At 47.2% G+C, this 23,614-nt stretch overlaps 1 protein-coding gene across 1 annotated transcript in view; it reads left to right on the top strand.

Annotated features, from left to right (window-relative positions):
* Window positions 1-13,168: 13,168 nt before the first annotated feature.
* Window positions 13,169-23,614, top strand: part of ASB13 (ankyrin repeat and SOCS box containing 13) — a 28,100-nt gene continuing 17,654 nt past the window's right edge. The window contains exons 1-2 of the mRNA XM_075345342.1: window positions 13,169-13,358; window positions 16,059-16,246. Of these exons, the coding sequence (XP_075201457.1) occupies window positions 13,292-13,358; window positions 16,059-16,246 (255 nt within the window). The 5' untranslated portion in view covers window positions 13,169-13,291. The remainder of the gene's footprint in view (window positions 13,359-16,058; window positions 16,247-23,614) is intronic.

Below are 23,614 nucleotides of genomic sequence, written 5' to 3' on the forward strand. Positions count from 1 at the left end.
ACTGTCCTCCCTCACTAAAGATCTACATTACATCAGTGGTGAGGAGGATGGAGGAGTGTACAGGGGCTGACCATACACACTCCACTGTCCTCCCTCACTATAGATCTACATTACATCAGTGGTGAGGAGGATGGAGGAGTGAACAGGGGCTGACCATACACACTCCACTGTCCTCCCTCACTATACAGTCATGGCCAAAAGTTTTGAGAATGACACAAAAATTATATTTTCACATGATCTGTTGCCCTCTGTTTTTTAATTATGTTTGTCTGATGTTTACATCAAATACAGAAATATAATTGCAATCATATTGTGAGTACCAAAAGGTTATATTGACAGTTAGAATGAGTTAATGCAGCAAGTCAATATTTGCAGTGTTGACCCTTCTTCAGGACCTCTGCAATTCTCCCTGGCATGCTCTCAATCAACTTCTGGACCAAATCCTGACTGATAGCTGTCCATTCTTGCATAAGCAATGCTTGCATTTTGCCAGAATTTGTTGGTTTTTGTTTGTCCACCCGTCTCTTGATGATTGCCCACAAGTTCTCAATGGGATTAAGATCTGGGGAGTTTCCAGGCCATGGACCCAAAATCTCTATGTTTTGTTCCATGAGCCATTTAGTGATCACCTTTGCTTTATGGCAAGGTGCTCCATCATGCTGGAAAAGGCATTGTTGGGCGCCAAACTGCTCTTGGACAGTTGGGAAAAGTTGCTCTTGGAGGACATTCTGGTACCATTCTTTATTCATGGCTGTGTTTTAGGCAAGACTGTGAGTGAGCCGATTCCCTTGGCTGAGAAGCAACCCCACACATGAATCGTTTCAGGATGCTTAACAGTTGGCATGAGACAAGACTGGTGGTAGCGCTCACCTCTTCTCCTAATAAGCTGTTTTCCAGATGTCCCAAACAATCGAAAAGGGGGTTCATCTGAGAAAATGACTTTACCCCAGTCCTCAGCAGTCCACTCCCTGTACCTTTTGCAGAATATCAGTCGGTCCCTGATGTTTTTTCTGGAGAGAAGTGGCTTCTTTGCTGCCCTCCTTGAAACCAGTCCTTGCTCAAGCAGTCTCCGCCTCACAGTGCGTGCAGAAGCACTTACACCAGCCTGCTGCCATTGCTGAGCTAGCTCGGCACTGCTGGTAGTCCGATCCCACAGCTGAAACAGTTTTAAGATACGGTCCTGGCATTTGCTGGTCCTTCTTGGGCGCCCTGGAGCCTTTTTAGCAACAATGGAAGCTCTCTCCTTGAAGTTCTTGATGATGCGATAGATTGTTGACTGAGGTGCAATCTTTGTAGCTGCGATACTCTTCCCTTTAAGGCCATTTTTGTGCAGAGCAATGATGGCTGCACGTGTTTCTTTAGAGATAACCGTGGTTAACTGAAGAGAAACAATGATACCAAGCACCAGCCTCCTTTTAAAGTGTCCAGTGGTGTTATTCTTACTTAATCATGACTGATTGATCTCCAGCCCTGTCCTCATCAACACCCACACCTGTGTTAATGGAACAATCACTAAAACAATGTTAGCTGCTCCTTTTAAGGCAGGAATGCAATGATGTTGAAATGTGTTTTGTGGGTTAAAGTTCATTTTCTTAGCCAATATTGACTTTGCAAGTAATTGCTGTTAAGCTGATCACTCTTTATGACATTCTGGAGGATATGCAAATTGCCATTAGAAAAACTTAAGCAGTAGACTTTGTAAAAATTAATATTTGTAGCATTCTCAAAACTTTTGGCCATGACTGTAGATCTACATTACATCAGTGGTGAGGAGGATGGAGGAGAGTACAGGGGCTGACCATACACACTCCACTGTCCTCCCTCACTATAGATCTACATTACATCAGTGGTGAGGAGGAAGGAGGAGTGTACAGGGGCTGACCATACACACTTCACTGTCCTCCCTCACTATAGATCTACATTACATCAGTGGTGAGGAGAATGGAGGAGAGTACAGGGGCTGACCATACACACTCCACTGTCCTCCCTCACTACAGATCTACATTACATCAGTGGTGAGGAGGATGGAGGAGAGTGCAGGGGCTGACCATACACACTCCACTGTCCTCCCTCACTACAGATCTACAGTGCCTACAAGTAGTATTCAACCCCCTGCAGATTTAGCAGGTTTACACATTCGGAATTAACTTGGCATTGTGACATTTGGACTGTAGATCAGCCTGGAAGTGTGAAATTCACTGCAGCAAAAAAGAATGTTATTTCTTTTTTTTTTTTTTTTTTTTAAATTGTGAAACGTTTTTTCAGAGGGTCATTTATTATTCAACCCCTCAATCCACCAGAATTCTGTTTGGTTCCCCTAAAGTATTAAGAAGTATTTCAGGCACAAAGAACAATGAGCTTCACATGTTTGGATTAATTATCTCTTTTTCCAGCCTTTTCTGACTAATTAAGACCCTCCCCAAACTTGTGAACAGCACTCATACTTGGTCAACATGGGAAAGACAAAGGAGCATTCCAAGGCCATCAGAGACAAGATCGTGGAGGGTCACAAGGCTGGCAAGGGGTACAAAACCCTTTCCAAGGAGTTGGGCCTACCTGTCTCCACTGTTGGGAGCAACATCCGGAAGTGGAAGGCTTATGGAACTACTGTTAGCCTTCCACGGCCTGGACAGCCTTTGAAAGTTTCCACCCGTGCCGAGGTCAGGCTTGTCCGAAGATTCAAGGCTAACCCAAGGACAACAAGGAAGGAGCTCCGGGAAGATCTCATGGAAGTGGGGACATTGGTTTCAGTCAATACCATAAGTAACGTACTCCACCGCAATGGTCTCCGTTCCAGACGAGCCCGTAAGGTACCCTTGCTTTCAAAGCGTCAAGTCAAGGCTCGTCTACAGTTTGCTCATGATCACTTGGAGGACTCTGAGACAGACTGGTTCAAGGTTCTCTGGTCTGATGAGACCAAGATCGAGATCTTTGGTGCCAACCACACACGTGACGTTTGGAGACTGGATGGCACTGCATACGACCCCAAGAATACCATCCCAACAGTCAAGCATGGTGGTGGCAGCATCATGCTGTGGGGCTGTTTCTCAGCCAAGGGGCCTGGCCATCTGGTCCGCATCCATGGGACGATGGATAGCACGGCCTACCTGGAGATTTTGGCCAAGAACCTCCGCTCCTCCATCAAGGATCTTAAGATGGGTCGTCATTTCATCTTCCAACAAGACAACGACCCAAAGCACACAGCCAAGAAAACCAAGGCCTGGTTCAAGAGGGAAAAAATCAAGGGTTTGCAGTGGCCTAGTCAGTCTCCTGACCTTAACCCAATTGAAAACTTGTGGAAGGAGCTCAAGATTAAAGTCCACATGAGACACCCAAAGAACCTAGATAACTTGGAGAAGATCTGCATGGAGGAGTGGGCCAAGATAACTCCAGAGACCTGTGCCAGCCTGATCAGGTCTTATAAAAGACGATTATTAGCTGTAATTGCAAACAAGGGTTATTCCACAAAATATTAAACCTAGGGGTTGAATAATAATTGACCCACACTTTTATGTTGAAAATTTATTACAATTTAACTGAGCAACATAACTTGTTGGTTTGTAAGATTTATGCATCTGTTAATAAATCCTGCTCTTGTTTGAAGTTTGCGGGCTCTAACTTATTTGCATCTTATCAAACCTGCTAAATCTGCAGGGGGTTGAATACTACTTGTAGGCACTGTACATTACATCAGTGGTGAGGAGGATGGAGGAGAGTACAGAGGCTGACCATACACACTCCACTGTCCTCCCTCACTATAGATCTACATTATATCAGTGGTGAGGAGGATGGAGGAGAGTACAGAGGCTGACCATACACACTCCACTGTCCTCCCTCACTATAGATCTACATTACATCAGTGGTGAGGAGGATGGAGGAGAGTACAGAGGCTGACTATACACACTCTACTGTCCTCCCTCACTAAAGATCTGCATCATATCAGTGGTGAGGAGGATGGAGGAGAGTACAGGGGCTGACCATACACACTCTACTGTCCTCCCTCACTACAGATCTACATTACATCAGTGGTGAGGAGGATGGAGGAGAGTACAGAGGCTGACTATACACACTCTACTGTCCTCCCTCACTAAAGATCTGCATCACATCAGTGGTGAGGAGGATGGAGGAGAGTACAGGGGCTGACCATACACACTCTACTGTCCTCCCTCACTACAGATCTACATTACATCAGTGGTGAGGAGGATGGAGGAGAGTACAGAGGCTGACTATACACACTCTACTGTCCTCCCTCACTAAAGATCTGCATCACATCAGTGGTGAGGAGGATGGAGGAGAGTACAGGGGCTGATCATACGTACTCTACTCTCCTCCCTCGCTACATATCTACATTACCAGCACTGAAGGTCCCGTGCTCATAATGAGATGCAAGAAGAAATATTAGTACAGTCTTTATATTCAAAAAGGATGAAGTAATAATATGGATACACTTTATACCTATATACACTGCTCAATAAAATAAAGGGAACACTAACCACACCCTAGATCTGAATGAATAAAATATTCCAGTTGCAAATCATTATTCATTACCTAGTGGAATGCGCTGAGAACAATAAAACATAAAAATTATCAAGGTAAATTAAAATTAATATCCCATGGAGGTCTCGATTTGGTATGATACTAAAAATCAAAGTGGAAAACCAAATTACAGGCGGATACAACTTCAGTGGAAATGCCTCAAGACGAGGCGATGGGGCTTAGTAGTGTATGTGACCTTGATGTGCCTGTATGACCTCCCTACAATGCTTAGGCATGCTCCTGATGAGGCGGCAGATGTTTTGAGGGATCTCCTCCAACGCCTAGACTAAAGCATCAGTCAACTCCTGTACATTCTGTGGTGCAATGTGGCGTTAGTGGATGGAACGAGATATGATGTACCACATGTGCTCAATTGGATTCAAGTATGAGGAACGGATGGGCCAGTATATAGCATCAATGCTTTCATCATGCAGGAACATCTGACGCACTTGAGCCGCATGAAGCCTAGCATTGTCATGCTTCAGAAGAAACTAAGGGCCCACTGCGCCTGCATATGGTTTCACAATGACTCTGAGAATCTTATTCCTGTACTTAGTGGCAGTCAGGGTACATTTCACTAGCACATGGAGGGCTGTGAGGCCGTTAAAGAAATGCCTCCCCACACCATTACTGACCCACTGCCAAATCGGTCATGTTGGAGGATGTTGCAGGCAGCAGAATGTTCTCCACGGCATGTCCAGACTCTGTCACATCTGTCACATGTGCTCAGTGTGAACCTGCTCTCATCCGTGAAGAGCACTGGGCGCCAATGTTGAATCTGCCAATCTTGGTGTTCTCTGGCAAATGTCAATCATCCTGTGCCACTTATGGACTTCAGGCCCTCATACCACCCTCATGGAGTCTGTTTCTGATAGTTTGAGCAGACACATGAATATTTGTGGCCTGCTTGAAGTCATTTTGCAGGGCTCTAGCGGTGCTCTTCCTGTTCCTCCTTGCACAAAAGAGGAGACAGCGGTTCTGCTGATGGGTTGTTGCCCTTCTATGGCCCCCTTCACGTCTCCCTGGTGTACTGGCCTGTCTCCTGGTATCTGCTCCATGCTCTGGACACTGTGCTGACAGACAAGGCTAAACCTGCCACAGCTCACATTGATGTGCCATCCTGGATGAGCTGCACTACCTGAGCAACTTCTGCAGGTTGTAGATACTGCCTCATGCTACTGCTAAGAATGAGAGCAATGACCAAATGCAAAAGTGACCAAAACAACAGTCAAAAAGGATGAGAACCGAGAAATGGTCTGTGGCAACCACCTGCATGACCACTCCTTTATAGGGGGTGTCTGTCACGCTAGGAAAGGGAAAGTACCAAGCGAAAGGGAAGGAAAAGGAAACCATGTGTCTAGTGTTAGGGGGAGATGGTGATACCTGACCAAGCCTACCGCTGGGCCCTGGGTTCCCTCACCGCCCTAGATATGTACTGCACCTATGCGCCAAGCCGTATACTTGACTCTAGGCTGACCCTTATCTGGGCCCTAAGTAGGGAGCAGATGGGATGAGTTCTTTCTCAACCCTACTAGGCGCTGAGGACACACAGGGATAACAAACAGGGGAAAACAACAAACAACTTATCTCCAGTTGACTCAACCAGAGAAACTGCAGCAACCACCAAGATTCTCAAGATGTATGCAAAGCGACTGCTAGCACTGAAGACTTGATAAAGATATATGAAATATCACCAGCACCGAGTAATAGGAAGTTAAGGTATATAAAGACAAGGGAAGTACTGATGAACAGCAGCTGACAGGCTGAGGAAGTCCGCAGGGTCCAAAAAGGACAGGGACGAAAACCAAGGAGAAATAATAGACGGTCAAGCAGCAGTTTGCACAGCCAAATACTGGGACCTTCTATAGCCGGACACCACAGTACTGTCTGACACCTGTGACACAGGCATGACAGTACCTCCCTTTTACGAGGGGTTACTGATAAATCTTTGGCTTTACCCAGAAAGAAATGAGATAGGATGATGAAACTTTACATTTATTCCACATGCTATCCACTGATGTCAACACACTTCTTACATCGGTATTCCAAGTTCTGTAAGCCTAGGAAAAAGAAGGATTTCTGCCTCAAACCAGGCATCTGTAGCAGCCATGGCATCAGAAATGGTGTGAAATTTGGTACTCTTGAGGTGTTTCTTCAAGTTTGGAAACAGATGATAGTCGGAGGGAGCTAGATCTGGTGAATATGGTGGGTGGTCAACCAGCTGGAAGCTCTGCCAGTTTTGCCGTGGTCGCTTGAGCAGTGTGAACAAGATTCCTTTGGACAGCTTGCCGCGCCTTTTGGCCTCCAGAGCTGCCTTGAATTGGTACAAAATTCCAATGTTATACCTTGCATTGATGGTGGAACCCTTTTGAAGGTAGTCCACTAGCAGCACTCCCTCCTTATCCCAACTCATATCTGTAAATCCAAAGTGGCAAATTTAAAAACCTAATTATAAAAACCATAAATGTTATGTCACACGATCCCTCTGCTCAATCAGTGCTGGTTTTGATCTTCGCGCCTTCAGATGAATTGAATATCAAGAGGCAGTCCGAGGTATAGCTGCTCACTTCCTATTGATGTTTGGTACGTCCAAAAGCAGTAAGAGAGAAATTGGCGCTGATTGTTATGTGATGTGAACCCTGCACTCAATCTAACAAGATCCCCGAGAGGTGCTCCGTCTTCTGATAGTGGCTGTGTACTGCACATCCGCCCCCTATTGAGGTGCTCCGTCTTCTGGTAGTGGCGGTGTACTGCACATATCCTCCCATTGATATGAATCACTGGCAGCACATTTTCCCAATGTGTCACTGCTGCAGTAGTGGGTTGCAGTGATCATATCTAAACAACCAGACATGCTATATTATATATATATATGAAAGTATACCCTAGATGTCATGATTCGCCTCCCTAGCCACATGGCTAGGGGGCGGAGCCTTCTCTCGGGCCTCACTTCCGGCCCCTGGATGCCTTAAAAGCTGACACTTCCAGTGAACCAGCGCCGGCTATAAGCTTAGCTCTGCTTTGCCTGTGATTGCTGGTCCTGTGAGTGATATCCTGATCTGTCTGTTCCTGTGCCCCCGTGCCCTTGTCTGTGTTCCGTCCCCTGGTCGTCCCTCCTGTCCTGTGTCGCCCCTCCTATTCCCCACTCGGTTGCTTCCTCCGGTACTGACCTTAGCCTGACTTTGACTTCGCTTCTGCTTGCTCCTCCGGTCCTGCATCTGCCCGTACGGTGTTTGACCAAGCCTGTCTGACTATTCCTCACAAACCCTGCAGTTCTGCCTCTCAGCTGTGCTGATTAGGCAGTGCATGAGAACGCTGTGCATTTCCTTCCTGGTTCTCATTGCTCTGTGTAGTGTCGTCTGCTGCAGAGCTCTGGCTCCCCCTGGTGGCAGCATTACAGTATAGCCGGCCAAATAGGCTTTATCTCCCATAGGGAAAGTAAAAAAAAAAAAAAAGCCATTTAATTTTTGGTAGTGGGATCCAACTTTGCAGGATAACAAACTGTAATGGATCCACTCAGTACTTTGTGCAAGCAAGTAGCCAACCTTACGCAGCTGGTGCAGGATTTGGCTGCAGAGCATCACACCCTGGTAGCTTCACACAACATTCTGCAGAGTGAAGTTTCTGCTTCTGTGAGGGCCACCTCAGTGGAAGTTACCTCACAAACCGTAGGACAGCATAGTCGCACTGATGTCCAACTGACCTCCCCCGAACCCACGGTGATGCTCCCCGATAAATTCTCGGGGGAGAAAAACCTATTTCGGACATTTAGGGAGAGTTGCAGGCTTCTTTTCACTCTCCGGCCTCGGTCCTCGGGGAATGAGACCCAGCGGGTGGGGATCATCATGTCGTTACTTAGATGGGGTCCCCAGACCTGGGCGTTTTCCCTACCCCCTTCGGCCCCGGAATGGCATTCGGTTGACCTCTTCTTTGACTCCCTCAGGGTGATATATGATGAACCAGACAGTGTACGGGTGGCTGAGGACAGTATTATGTGTCTCACTCAGGGAAACCACACTGCTGAGCTATATTGTTCTGAGTTTTAGCAGTGGTCCACTGAGGTACGATGGAATGATTCTGCACTCAGGTGCCAATTCCGGAGAGGTCTTTCGGACTCCCTGAAAGACGCTTTGGCTCTGTACCCTCCTCCCAGCACCTTGGATGATGCGATGACGGAGGCAGTTTGTATGGACCGCAGATTACGGGAAAGAAGGGGAACCATGCGTGAGATTCTGCCCCCTCTACCTAGGGCACCTTCTTTGCCGGCTATGGAACAGATGGAAGTTGGAGCCATCAGTCCAGATGAGAAGGAGAGGAGAAAACGCCGGAATCTCAAGCTGTGCTTCTATTGTGGACACCATGGACACTGGAGGAAAGACTGCCCGGCTTGCCCCTCCGCTAAACAGTCGTCGGGAAACTTCTAAGTCTGGGTAACGGTCGAGGAGGTTGCCCAGACTATCAGGTACCTTTCCTCTCCTCCAATAAGATACTTCTAAATGTCGACCTCCGGGTCAAGGAGTCGGTCTGGTCTGCTACTGCCTTTGTTGACTGTGGGTCTCTGCATTCTGAAACTATTTCTTGTTTTGTAATGGCCAATCTCCCTGCTGGATTAGTGTTGGGGTATCCATGGTTAAGGTTACATAATCCCGTTATTGATTGGAAGTGTCGTACAATAGTCAAATGGAGTCCTGCTTGTCATAAAAGGTGTTTACAATCTGTACCTGTATTCTCCGTAAGTCCTGAGAGTCTTCCGGAATACCTGAGGGAGTACGGAGACGTATTCTCGGAAACAGAGACCGAGGTTTTGCCGCCTCATCGCCCATATGACTGTGCTATTGATTTACTTCCCAATACCAAATTGCCCAAGGCCCGTTTATATCACCTCTCGGGTCCAGAAAGGGCTGCTATGAAATCATACATATCTGATAGTATGTAAAGGGCATATCCGTCTTTCTTCTTCCCCTGTGGCTGCTGGGTTCTTTTTTGTAAAGAAGAAGGACGGAGGATTAAGGCCATGTCTCGATTTCCAAGAATTAAACAAAATTACTGTGAAAAACACGTATCCGCTTCCACTCATCCCTGATCTCTATAACCAACTCTCTGAAGCCCGGTGGTTTACCAAACTAGATCTCAGGGGGGCCTATAATCTTATCCGTATTAGAGAAGGGGATGAGTGGAAAACAGCCTTTCTGACGTCAGAGGGGTTATTCGAGAATTTGGTGATGCCTTTTGGTCTAACAAATGCTCCTGCGGTGTTTCAAAATTTCATCAACGATATCTTCTCTGATTTTCTTGGACGTTTTGTGGTCATCTATCTCGATGACATTTTGATTTATTCTGCCGATAGAGATATGCATATTATGCATGTTCGCTCAGTATTACAGAGATTACGTGATAACCATCTCTTTGCCAAGCTTGAAAAATGTGTTTTCTCTGTTCAGGAAATAGCCTTTCTTGGGTTACTCCTTTCTCGTGATGGGTTTAAAATGGACCCAGGAAAGGTGCAGGCTATGGTGGATTGGGTGCAACCCAGGGATATCAAGGCGCTATGCTTTTTGGGTTTCGCTAATTTTTATCGAAAGTTCATTAAGGGGTTTTCTCAAATTGCCAAGCCATTGACTGACCTTTTACGGAAAGGGGCGGATCTGCAGAACTGGTCGCAAACGGCTGTCCAGGCCTTTCTTGAGTTAAAGGACCGGTTTATGTCCGCCCCAGTCCTGGTACAGCCTGACCTCGAGGCGCCGTTTGTTGTTGAGGTGGATGCCTCAGAGGTGGGGGTGGGAGCTGTTCTCTCTCAGGGCCCTGCTACTCTGACTAATCTGCGACCATGTGCGTTCTTCTCCAAGAAATTCAGTCCAGCTGAGAGGAACTATGATGTGGGTAACCGTGAATTATTGGCGGTAAAGTTGGCATTCGAAGAATGGAGGCATTTTTTAGAGGGTTCTGTTCACCGTATTACTGTCATAACTGATCATAAAATCCTCGCGTATATCGAGTCCGCCAAGAGATTGACGCCTCGACAAGCGAGGTGGGCTCTTTTCTTTTCTAGATTTCATTTTTGTATTACTTTTCGGCCGGGGTCTAAAAACGTGAGGGCAGATGCACTGTCTCGTAGTTTGGACCCGGTGTCACCTCCAGAGCCTCCTTCCTCCATTCTTCCATGAGGGGTGGTGGTCGCTGCCTTGTCATCCGAGTTAGAGGGTGAGGTCAGGGAGGCCCAGTCCTCAGTGCCATCTTCCGCTCCAGACACTAAACTGTTTGTCCCTTTGCACCTCCGGTTACGAGTACTTCAAGAGTTCCATGAGTTCGTACTTAGTGGCCATCCTGGAGTTACAGCCACTCGCAGGGCTGTTGCTTGACTGTTTTGGTGGCCGACTCTTCACTCAGATGTTGCTCGGTTTGTGTCTGACTGTGCTACATGTGCCCGTGCTAAGGTATGTCGTAACCGGCCGGCCGGGGAACTGGTTCCATTACCTGTTCCTGAAAGACTATGGACCCACTTGTCCATGGATTTCATTACGGACCTCCCTGTCTCAAATGGTATGACTGTGATCTGGGTGGTGGTGGATCGTTTTAGTAAACAGGCACATTTTGTTCCCCTCTCCGGTCTACCTTCTGCTGCGACCCTTGCCAACCACTTTATTGACCAGGTGGTTCGGTTACATGGGTTGCCCCTGAATATTGTGTCTGACGGGGGTACAATTCATTTCTCGGTTTTGGAGGGCCTTGTGCAGGTGGTTGGGAATTGAGTTGTCCTTCTCGTCCGCTAACCATCCCGAGTCTAATGGGCAGACGGAAAGGACGAATCAGACCCTTGAGCAAATCCTGCGGTGCTTGGTTTCTGCTCAGCAGGAGGATTGGTATACGTTTTTGCCCCTTGCGGAGTTTGCATTCAATAGCAGAGTCCATCAGTCTACGGGAACTTCTCCCTTCTTCTGTAATTACGGGTTTCACCCTCACTTCGGGACCTTCTCTAGAGTGGATTCGGGGTGTCCAGGGGCCGACTCCATCGTTCAGCATCTGGGGAGGTGTGGAAGGAGGTACGGCGGTGCATCGTGACGGCTCAACAGTCCCAGAAACGCCAAGCGGACAAACGCCGTTCTCTGGGACCCCCCTTTCAGGTGGGGGACAAAGTGTGGCTGTCCACTCGGAATATCAGGCTCAGGGTTCCGTCTGCTAAGTTGGGTCCTAAGTTTATAGGGCCCTATGAGATCATCGAAGTGATCAACCCGATGGCCTTTCGGTTGCAACTGCCCCAGACCTTGCGTATTCCCAATGTATTTCATACCTCCTTGCTTAAGCCATTTGTCCCTTCGATGGTGGATTCTCAGACTCCTCCGGCTCCGATACTGGTGGACGGTGAGGAGGAGTACGAAATTCAGCGTATTATCGACTCTCGTTGGGTTCGTAGTTCCCTCCAGTATCTGATTCATTGGAAGGGTTACGGTCCGGAGGACAGGTCCTGGGTGCCGGCTCGATCCGTGCGGGCCGATCGGTTAATTGCGGCTTTCCACCGTAAGTATCCTGGGAAGCCTGGGGGTCCGGTGGCCCCCCCTTGAGGAGGGGGTACTGTCATGATTCGCCTCCCTATCCACATGGCTAGGGGGCGGAGCCTTCTCTCGGGCCTCACTTCCGGCCCCTGGATGCCTTAAAGGCTGACACTTCCAGTGAACCAGCGCCGGCTATAAGCTTAGCTCTGCTTTGCCTGTGATTACTGGTCCTGTGAGTGATATCCTGATCTGTCTGTTCCTGTGCCCCTGTGCCCTTGTCTGTGTTCCGTCCCCTTGTCGTCCCTCCTGTCCTGTGTCCCCCCTCCTATTCCCCACTCGGTTGCTTCCTCCGGTACTGACCTTATCCTGACTTTGACTTCGCTTCTGCTTGCTCCTCCGGTCCTGCATCTGCCCGTACGGTGTTTGACCCAGCCTGTGTGACTATTCCTCACAAACCCTGCAGTTCTGCCTCTCAGCTGTGCTGATTAGGCAGTGCATGAGAACGCTGTGCATTTCCTTCCTGGTTCTCATTGCTCTGTGTAGTGTCGTCTGCTGCAGAACTCTGACTCCCCCTGGTGGCAGAATTACACTACATTTCCCTACAGCTTCTTTTACTTCTAATAATGCTGAACAGATAAACACTGCTTGTTTTTTTCACTTGGACAAAATATCACCGCTGCAGCCAATCATGGGCTGCAGTGTTCATATGACAAGCTAGCGTGATGTTGATCACAGCAGACCTGTACGCTGACTTGGATGGATGGCGCTGCTCAGGCATCTCCCATTAATGTGGGGCTGTCTTATAAACATCCCCTTTAAGTCATTAGTGACAGGCACCATACTCCGTTTTTTTGCTCCTACAACGATACATATAGGACTGTCATCCTAATCCTAGATGTGAACCATGCCCTATCATAACATCAGAAGACAGGCATCTAATGGCTATTTCCAGCAGCCCAACCACACAGAGTGCCCCCTTGTTGTCTAGTGGCTATAATGGTAGACAGCCAGTATGGAGCTGCAGCCCGGGGAGGCATCACAACAGCTCAACCGTCACAAACTGCTGCCGTTAATGAAACAACACGTGACACAGGCCGGGTGTCAGGTTCACTGCCTGGTGAGAGGCTCCTGCAGACGAGTCACGTGAGCAGGAACCGTCAGAGCGGAAAACTACAATTCCCGACATCCTCTGGGAAGTTGTTTTCCTTTGGTCGGCACATACAGGAAGCATTTTTAATGAGTAGGACATCTAGGTGGACGTTGTTATGGAAACCGGAGCAGCCCTCTTCACTGCGCCGGCTGCCCTGAGGGGCCCTGTAATCGGAGACATCGGTAGGAGCTGGTATCCTAGTAATCGCCATTGTGGGTGCAGGGCAGGCATGAAGCTGAGTGCGCATGTGCGGGTACTTAACATGGGGCTGGCGGGGGGCTCGGGGCAGAGGATGTCCCTAGTGTGGCTGACCATAGCACTCATTGCATGGTTTTCCCTGGGCTCAGTTACTTTGTGTGTGGCCTAATTCTGGACAACAAGAATGACCATAGACTGTAATAAGCCATAAAGATGTAATAGGAAATAGCATGTGTGGCCCCTTCCCAGCAATGTTACTTTACTCTCAAGACTATTTACATCTTCCCATTTTCCTTTTCTTCCTCTCTTCCTTAAAGGAAACAAAAAACCGTGGAAATAAATGTTTGCGTCTTCATTGGCTCCTCACGCAGGGTGTCCGTTTGCCACTGATTTTCCCGGGTGGTCCTGTGGGGGGATGGTGGGGGAAGATTTTCTTCAGCTGTTTAGCCTGCAGTGTATAGCTTTTACACAAGTGTTTTTGCTGCATTTTTTCCACTCTGTAAAACCAATGAGTGTAAAAAAACACAACCGCTGTGTTTTTGCTGCTTTTGTGGTGAATTAAACTAATTTTAATAAACATGTACTGTAGACAAATGACACACCAAAAAGGCAGCAAAACCTGGTTTTTTTTTTTTTTTGTCTTTTTTTACTGCCAAGAGCACTTTTGTATTTTTCCATCAGTCGCAATCCGTGACTGATGTGCCGCAGACAGTGGCAAAAGTGATGCGACTAGAGAGAGAGATCCGACAGATTCCGACGTCCATAGGCTTCCATTATAACACCCGACGGATGCCAACGCATCCGTCACCGTCAGTTTTTTCGCCGCACACAAAAAACATTATATTCTTGTTGCTTCCGCCTCACGGTTAGGCTGCTTTCACACATCCATTTTTTGCTGAGCGGCATAATACGGTGCTTTGCAGAAAAAACGCAACCTTTTTTTTTTTTTTGCCGCCGGTTGCGTCTTTTCCGCATAGACTTGCATTAGCGCCGTATTGTGCCGCATGGCCTTGCGTTGCGTCAGTTTTTTGCCGGATGCAGCATATTTAGCCCATGCGGCGGCCGGATGGAACGTTGCCTGGCACGTATTTTTGTGCGGCGAAAAAAACGCATCGCACCGGGTCCGGCGCGATTTACAATGCAAGCCTATGGATGCCGGATGCGTTTTTTTTGCACTGCGCATGCTCAGTATCAAGCCACATCCGTCAAAAAACAGACAGGCCGCATGGAAAAGCTTGTGCAACGGATCCGTTTTTTTTCGCCGCATCTGTTGCATAGGTTTTTGAGCCGGATTGAGCCGCACTGCAAAAACCGGATGTGTGAAAGCAGCCTAAGGCTGCTTTCACACCTCCGGTTTCTGCAATGCGGCACACTCCGGCACTTTGCAGGAAAATCGCAACCGTTTTTTTTTTGCTTCCGGTTGCGTTTTTTCGGCATAGACTTTAATTAGTGCCGCATTGTGCCGCAAGGCCTTGCGTTCATCCGGTTTTTGCCGCATGCGGCAGATTTAGCCGATGCGGCGGCCGGATGGAACGTTGCCTAGCACGTTTTTTAGTGCGGCAAAGAAAACCGCATCGCGCCGCATTCGGCCGATGCGGCGCATTTTTCAATGCATGCCTATGGCGGCCGAATGCGGCGCGATGCGGCAAAAACGCATCCGGCCGCCGCATGCGGTTTTTGCCACTGTGCATGCTCAGTAGCATGCCGCAAGCGGCAAAAACCGGACGGGCCGCATGGGAAAAACGTATGCAAAGGATGCAATGTTTTCACCGCATCCATTGCATAGCTTGCACAGCCGGATTGAGCCGCAGAGCTCAAGCCGGATGTGTGAAAGCAGCCTAAGCCACTCCGCAACACAAGCCCATCAGCCGCAATCCGTCGTTAATACAAGTCTATAGGGAAAAAACTGAATCCTGCAAAATATTTTGCAGGATACCGTATCTTCTCAAGGCGACGGTTTGTGACTGATGGAAAAAAGACTGAAGTGTGAAAGCAGCCTAAGAGCCGTTTCACACATTTGGCATTTCGCCAACTTGCCGGATCTGGCACACTCTAGTACAGTGTTAATACTGTACAATGGCATTGCGGCAAGCTCCGGTCACAATGCTTGACTCCGGTCACAGTATTAACACTGTACTGGAGTGTGCCGAATCCGGTAATCCGGCGAAATGCCGACTGTGTGAAATGGCTCTAAGACACGTGGACATACTGTAACTGGCAGGAGGGTGGCTGAAATCCACATCCATATACCCTTTGTAACTGGAAACTAGGGCTGGTGGAAGAGACAGAACTGCCATGGCTCTCGCCTGTTAGGGTGAATTTATTATAGGGGTTGTTCACCATCTTGGACCTCTTTTTTGAAACCTGTAATCCTGTGACTAAAATAAAAAACCTTATCCTCACATCCCACACTCGTATTGGGTCTCCCAGCGCTAATGTGACATTCTTATGCCATGCCACGTGTGCGCTGCAGACAATTAGTGGCTGGTAATGGGCTGCAGCGCTCATACCTCTCCCTGGACATCCGAGTTTCCTGGGAGTTACATTACACTATTTTCAGTGTACTTACCTCTTGGGTACCAGTAATGTTGACCACGGCTGTGTATCGTCCCTATAAAAGCAATGTGCTGCATCTACATCTGACCACATCTGGATTTATAATGTCCCTGATTGTTCTACTGCAGGAAACTGGGTGGATAGGACTCCCGTCCACGATGCATCGAGGCAAGGTCAGGCCCTACAGCTGAGACAACTGATTGAAAGTGGAGTGTGTGTGAATCTGGTTACAGTGGACTCCATAACGCCTCTGCACGAAGCCTGTCTTCAGGGCCACATTCAGTGTGTGAAGCTGCTGCTTGCTGCTGGGGCACAGGTTTGTAACCCTATGGATCGGATAATTAAGGCCCAGATTCATCCAAGCAATATTGCAATTATTGCTTTGAAAAATGTCAAAATGTTGGCGCAACTTCGAGTTGCACACAGTTTAGCAACTTTTAGTATTTTCATGACATTTTCTCCCAGTGCTTCCAAGATGGGTGGAGTTAGAGCAGAACAGAGCTCTAATTAATGATGAGCTGTGGCGTAATGTTCCTTATATAAGATTTCTGCTGGCTGTGGTGCAGTGAGGTGCATGCCGTTGGCTAGATACTTCTGGATCAATTCCAGAATGATATATATAAGTGCCCAGGCTGCACTATAGAACGTAAAAATCCCCTTTACAATGCTTGCCTAGGGCGCGGTCCAGCCCGATTAGTTGTCGCTGCTCTCCGGCAGGCCGACGCCTCCTCTCTGCTGCGATCTCCTTCCTCCTTCTATCCAGCCCAGTGTGGATGATGTGTCTACGTCATCCACACAGGCTGACATTGCAGTTCCTGCGCTGTCACACTTTGATCTACCCTGCGGAAGGCAGATCAAAGTATTATAATGCGCAGATGCGAGGAAAGGTTAAAGACTACCAATGCATATGCACTACAATACTTTGATCTGCCCTAAGCAGAGCACAATGCTGACCTGTGTGGATGACGAAGAACGTGTTATGGACACGGGCCTCAGATGAAGAAGGACGGTGATAGCCGCAGAGAGGAGGCGCCGGAGCAGAGAGCAGCAACTCCCATTTGACCGGACCACCCCTTGGGTGAGTATTATATAACAGTTTTTTACATTCTACACAGCGGCCTGGGCTCTTATATACAGTATTCTGGATTGCTATGTATAAGAGCTCACTGGTGGTGGCTGCAGCTTGTAGTCGCCAAATCTGGTGACATGTTGCCTTTTAATGTTTGATAATCTATATATATGATTGCCTCTGTCTGTCAGTCTTGCTCCAAAATGACGTCATTACAGTGACAGGCGTCGCATTCCGCCTGGCCATGCTCCTCGCACACTGTGCCTGCCTGGCCACGCCCCTCGCACACTGTGCCTGCCTGGCCACGCCCCTCGCACACTGTGCCTGCCTGGCCACGCCCCTCGCACACTGTGCCTGCCTGGCCACGCCCCTCGCACACTGTGCCTGCCTGGCCACGCCCCTCGCACACTGTGCCTGCCTGGCCACGCCCCTCGCACACTGTGCCTGCCTGGCCACGCCCCTCGCACACTGTGCCTGCCTGGCCACGCCCCTCGCACACTGTGCCTGCCTGGCCACGCCCCTCGCACACTGTGCCTGCCTGGCCACGCCCCTCGCACACTGTGCCTGCCTGGCCACGCCCCTCGCACACTGTGCCTGCCTGGCCACGCCCCTCGCACACTGTGCCTGCCTGGCCATGCCCCTCGCACACTGCCCTCCTGGCCACGCCCCTCACACACTGCCCGCCTGGCCACGCCCCTCGCACACTGTGCCCGCCTGGCCACGCCCCTCGCACACTGTGCCCGCCTGGCCACGCCCCTCGCACACTGTGCCCGCCTGGCCACGCCCCTCGCACACTGTGCCCGCCTGGCCACGCCCCTTTCACACTGTGCCGGCTCAGCCACGCTCCTTGCACACTGTGGCGGCTCGGCCACGCTCCTTGCACACTGTGCCCGCTTGGCCACGCCCCCGCACACATTGGGCACCTATACACCTCCCCCCCAGGACTACTCCACCTATTAGACTCCTCCCCCTCCAGGACTACTCCACCTATTTGACTCCTCCCCCTCCAGGACTACTCCTCCTATTAGACTCCTCCCCCTCCAGGACTACTCCTCCTATTAGACTCCTCCCCCTCCAGGACTACTCCTCCTATTAGACTCCTCTCCCCCCAGGACTACTCCTCCTATTATACTCCTCTCCCCCCAGGACTACTCCTCCTATTATACTCCTCACCGCCCAGGACTACTCCTGCTATTATACTCCTCTCCCCCAGGACTACTCCTCCTATTATAGACAAAACAAACTTGGGCACTCAGAAAAAATGAGAATCAGAGTCAAAGTGATGCTTGAAATTCAGTTTGCTTGTTTTTTATTGATGCAAAGGTAAGAAACAGTGAAATTTAGGGAGACAATTGCGTTCCGTACATATGTATAAAAGGAGTCTAGTTCTGTAAAGATAAGAGAGGAGAGATATTCTCATAAATGAAGTCGCTTAAGAGTAAATAGAGACATACCTATGCGGTCATAAGTAGAATAAGCGCATATTCACAAGTAAGTATACAAGTATACAAGTAAGTAAACAATGGTTACCTAGGGAGTAGATGAGAACTTCAGAAACTATAACCGGCGTTGAATATGTGTAGACTCATAAAAGGAAGTTTTACCTTCTAAAAATATCTGGGAAGAGGAAGACCAGGAGAGAGAGTGTATAACAGGAGCAAAAAGGGAAGGGGAGAGTGAAAAAATGATAGAAAAAGTAAGTAGTAAGAAAAAAGGGGCGGGGAAATAAGGAAAAGAAAAGAAAGAGAGAGAAAAAGAAGAGAAAAGTAACCGAAAAATAAGGGAAAAGAAAAAAGAAAGGAACAGAATTAACAAGGAAAGGAAGGAAAAAAAGGGAATAAAATCAGTGTTACAATGGATACCTGTGCTGTTTACCAAAGTTGATAAGACACGGATGGATCAGAACGTTCAAGCAAAAATCAGTGTTAGGTCCGAAATTACAGAGTCCACTTGCACAGACTGTAATTAGGATATCTATATCAAAGATATTGATCCAATAGTCAGGAAGAAATTATCACAAGGTGGTCTCTAAGCAGTATAAATCGGCCAAAAAAAGGCTGCGGGGTACATACCCTATTATTGGGTAGACAACATACATGTATTCATATCAAGAATAAATGAAGTCCCTGGAGTCCAAAATGACAGGACGTATGAAATCCAGAGAATAAATCTATGAACAAAAAAATGCATGAATACAGAATCACACATTTATAGGTAATTTTGTATAATTAAAATGTGGGGACCCACCACTGATGGTAAGGGGTAAACATAACATACCAGTATGTTAGGATAGGAGAATGCAGGTACAGGTCAGGACAATGACCCCTGGGGTTAAAGATTAGCTGTGACTGGATCTGTGGATATATGTATGCATAATTGTATAAAGAAAATCATGGTGAGCAAGGATTGAAGATAAAACAGATCTATGTGAAAACACCAACCTGTATATGCTGGTATAGTAAGATTACTGGGGGCTAGAAAGAGGATATCAGTCACAGACCTAATGAAGACAATGCAGAGAAAACAAAATGGAAAAAGGAAAAAGTCATATGTACAGACTAAAGAACAGTGTGGAGAAGATATAGAAGTACTGTACTACCTGTGCTTGAAAACGGGAAAAATCCCTCTGGGATGAACAAAGTGCATCCTGCACGTGGACTTCTGTGGTGCATGGAGTGGAGTGAAGACTGTCTTTGTAACCGTTGTGAAGGATATGCCCTCATCGGAAATCATTGGGGTGGAACGCTAGGCCGGACAGTGGAACGCACACCGGCGCATGCGCAGAACGGCCAAAAAAAGGCCACTCAGCGCATGCGCAGGCAGCGGTCACCGACGGCCATCACGCATCCCCAATAGGGTGTGCAGGTGAATGCCAGATATCTGGATTTGATGTAACGGGGCAGTCCGAGGCCGTCAAGTCGCTCATGCGCGGAGGGGCCAAGGGGCCGATCGGCGCATGCGCAAGCAGCGACCGTGGAAGGTGAACGACATGCAGAGCGAGTAAACTGTGCAAGCGCAGATCGGATGCAGATTCAGCCGTAACCACGCACGCGCAGATGCACTCCCCCTTCAGTGATGACAACCAGTGGTGTAGGCAGGAAACTCCGTGCAGTGAGGAAGCCGTGTGTCAGTTACTGCGTCTGGAAAGTAAAGAAAAAATATTGTCACAGAAGGAATTAGTGCAAGGAAAAGCATATTAATACTCTCACTGTAACATATATGAAGGAAAAATGGTTATACAAGGGGATAAGAGTATACAATGAGAAAGGTGTGATGAGATAAGGGACAGATGTCCAAAGAGAATGAGGAAAATAAATAAAATAAATGTGACCAAGATGTATAAACTGTATGAAACATAAAGCAAAGGATAGGTAATCAAAAATAGAAAAAAATTGAAAAAAGGGGGGGGGGAATTTGAAGGATGGAGAGTGGAGATGAAAAAAGAATGAAAATAAAGATAAAAATAATAAAAATAAAATAAAAAAGAAAAATTATAAAATAGGAATAAAAATGAAAGGGAAATGAAAGTAAAATGATGAGAAATAAAAATAAAATAAAAATTAAAAATACATTTAATAAAAATAAATGAAAGGGTTAAATGATGCAAAAGAAGAAGGGAAAGGGGGAAATAGTGAGGTGGGAGAAAAATAGAGAGAACAAAAGAGGGAAAGAAAAAATGAGAATAACTAGGGTAAGGAAAAGAGACGGATCATGAGAAGAACAGTAATATTAATAAAAAAGCTCATATTCACGATTAAGACGAAATGGTTCCAATGTTTGCAATGTATAGATCCAGAAAGCCTCTCGTTGCTTCAGAATTTTTACCCTGTTACCTCCTCTCCTGGGTTGAGATACATGTTCTAAAATTTGGTATTTTAATTGTGCCACTGTGTGACCAAATTTGATAAAATGCACTGGAATAGGTAGGAGTGTCTGCTTGCACCGGATCGTGGATTTATGTTTACGTATTCTGTCTCGGATATGTTGGGTAGTCTCCCCAACATATCCGAGACCACAAGGACACTTAATGAGGTACACAACATACATCGAGTCACATGTAAAGAAATCCCGTATATGGAAAATCCTACCGGTACAGGGGTGGGTAAAGGTGTTACCTTTCGTAATGTTGGAGCATTGGATGCAATGTAAGCATGGATAGGTACCACTGCGAGTGGTTTGAAGAGTAGTTTGTCGTCTTTGTCTGATTTGTGAGCCAATGTCTGCTCTAACTAGTGTCTCGCAAATTCTTTGGTCGTTTATTACAGAAGAGAGGTACCTGTTGAAATTCAGTAATGTTAGGGTAGGCTTTGCCCAATAGCGACCAGTGCTTTAGGATGACTCCCTTGATGTGTGCCTGGAAGGGATGATATGTTGCAACATAGGTAGCCCTTGGGCCCTGTGTTTGATTTTTATGTCTAGTGGTTGGGTCAGGAGTTGCAATCTTGTGTGGGTACCCCCTTCCTAGAAATTTATCACTCATTTCAATACGACGTGTTTCGCGTGTATCAGGATTAGATACTATACGATCCACTCTCATGATCTGTGACCGTGGTAATGCTCGTTTAATGTGACTCGAGTGTGCACTAGTGTAGTGCAGCAGTCTGTTCCTGTCTGTAGGCTTAGTGTAAAGATCTGTTGAAATGGTGCCGTCGATGGATTTTTAAATTAGAATATCCAGGAAGTTCATTGTATGTTTATCAGAATTAAGGGTAAATTGTAGATTAGGTAAACACCCATTCAAGTCCAAATGGAAGGTCCCTAATTCGGATATGTCGCCATGCCAGATCATGAAAATATCGTCTATATAACGATGCCAAGTCACCACGTGTGTGGAAAACATGGGGTGTGTATAGACGAATGTTTCCTCGAAATGTACCATGAAAATGTTGGCATATGGCGGTGCCACGTTTGATCCCATGGCGGTCCCTTTTGTTTGTAAATAGAACTGGTCCTGGAAGAGGAAAAAATTATTATGTAACACTAGCTGCAGGAGATCAATCACGAACTTTCTTTGTTGGGGAGAAAGTCTGTCGTGTTTGTCCAAAAACAAATCGACTGCCTCAATCCCCTGGTGATGGTCGATACTAGTGTACAAGCTCTGTACATCTAAAGTGACCAAATTATCATCAGAAGAAATATTGCTAGTTGTTCTTAAGAAATGTAGGAAGTCATTGGTGTCCTTAATGTATGAAGGGATGAGTGGTACCATAGGGGTCAGAATTTTTTCCAGAGTGATGGCCAGGGGCGACAAGATGGAGTCCATGGAGGCCACGATGGGGCGTCCTGGAGGTTGATTAAGATTTTTGTGAATTTTGGGTAACGTGTAAAACACTGGTGTAATGGGGAAGTCCTTCATGAAAAATTCTGATAGTTTTTGGTCAATAGTACCAAGAGTCGTGTGTTCCACAATGAGGTGTCTGATAAGATCCCTGATTTTAGATGTGGGATAACGTGGAATCAGTCTGTAATAGTCTGGTCCAGTAATTGGCCCTGTATTTCAGAGATATAATAGGTCTTATCCATCACAACGATCGCCCCACCTTTATCGGCTGGCTTGATGACCAATTTTTGATTATTCTTAAGGCTGTTTAAAGCCTGAGTTTCCTCGGGTGTCAAATTGTTGTGAATGTGGAGGTGGCCATTTTTTATATCGTCAATGACTTTCTTTGTGTCAGTGGTCACTAGTCCAATGAAGGTTTCGACAGGGTGATAGATCTTGGGGGGTTGAAACGTACTGGGAATAGTTAATCTGAGATCCCGGAGTCGGGAGGTTTGTGGGGAAATACTAGTACTGGAGTCTAGAGTCTGGAAGTGTGTCTTTAGACTGAGGGACCGGAAGAACCGTCTGAGTTCCTGGTGAAGGGTGAACTCATTGAATGTAGGGGTGGGACAGAAGGAGAGTCCTTTCTGTAATATGTTTGACTCAGTGGGTGATAGGTGGTAGGATGAGATGTTGTATAGGATGTTTGTTCTACCTGTGATCGAGTTGTGACTTTGTGAGGTGCCCCTTGGTTTCCTTTTCCCCCGCCTCGTCTTTCTCTTTGGGGACATCGTGGTCCTAAAAAAGAAGAAGAGGGGCCACGGGATTGACTGTGATCACTATCGGAGCTAGTTGAGCCCTGATATATTCCGTAATATGACTGTCGTCGATCCTGAGATTCCTGAAAATGCCACTTATAGATACGATTTTTGGAGTAGTCCTCCTGGTCCCTAATGAATTTTGATCTCTTACGATCCTGTAGTATTTTCCGAAAGTCCGTGATGGTCTCCTGTGTTCATGTTCTCATGTTGCTCCATTCGGATGCCGGGAGAGTGTTCGTTAGTTGGTCCTCGATGCTCTGGATCCTTTCGCCAACATCTCTTAATTCGAGTTGTAGAAAATCGATAGTGAGAATGATGATATCCATCGAACACTTGTTCAATATACTTTCAAATTTGTTGCAGTAGGCAGTGTTATCAGCAAATAATGTAGGGCGAAGGGGAACCCGCAGACCGCGGGGTATGCGTTTAGCTCTGTGGTATTCCGCCAGCGTTATTGAATGTAGTTCAAACGCAGTTTGTTTCCGAAGGATTTTCTCATAGTCTCTCTTGTTCTGGTTTCTTCTGCTGGAATAG

This window comes from Anomaloglossus baeobatrachus, chromosome 4 (assembly GCF_048569485.1).
Source record: "Anomaloglossus baeobatrachus isolate aAnoBae1 chromosome 4, aAnoBae1.hap1, whole genome shotgun sequence".
Lineage (NCBI taxonomy): Eukaryota > Metazoa > Chordata > Amphibia > Anura > Aromobatidae > Anomaloglossus > Anomaloglossus baeobatrachus.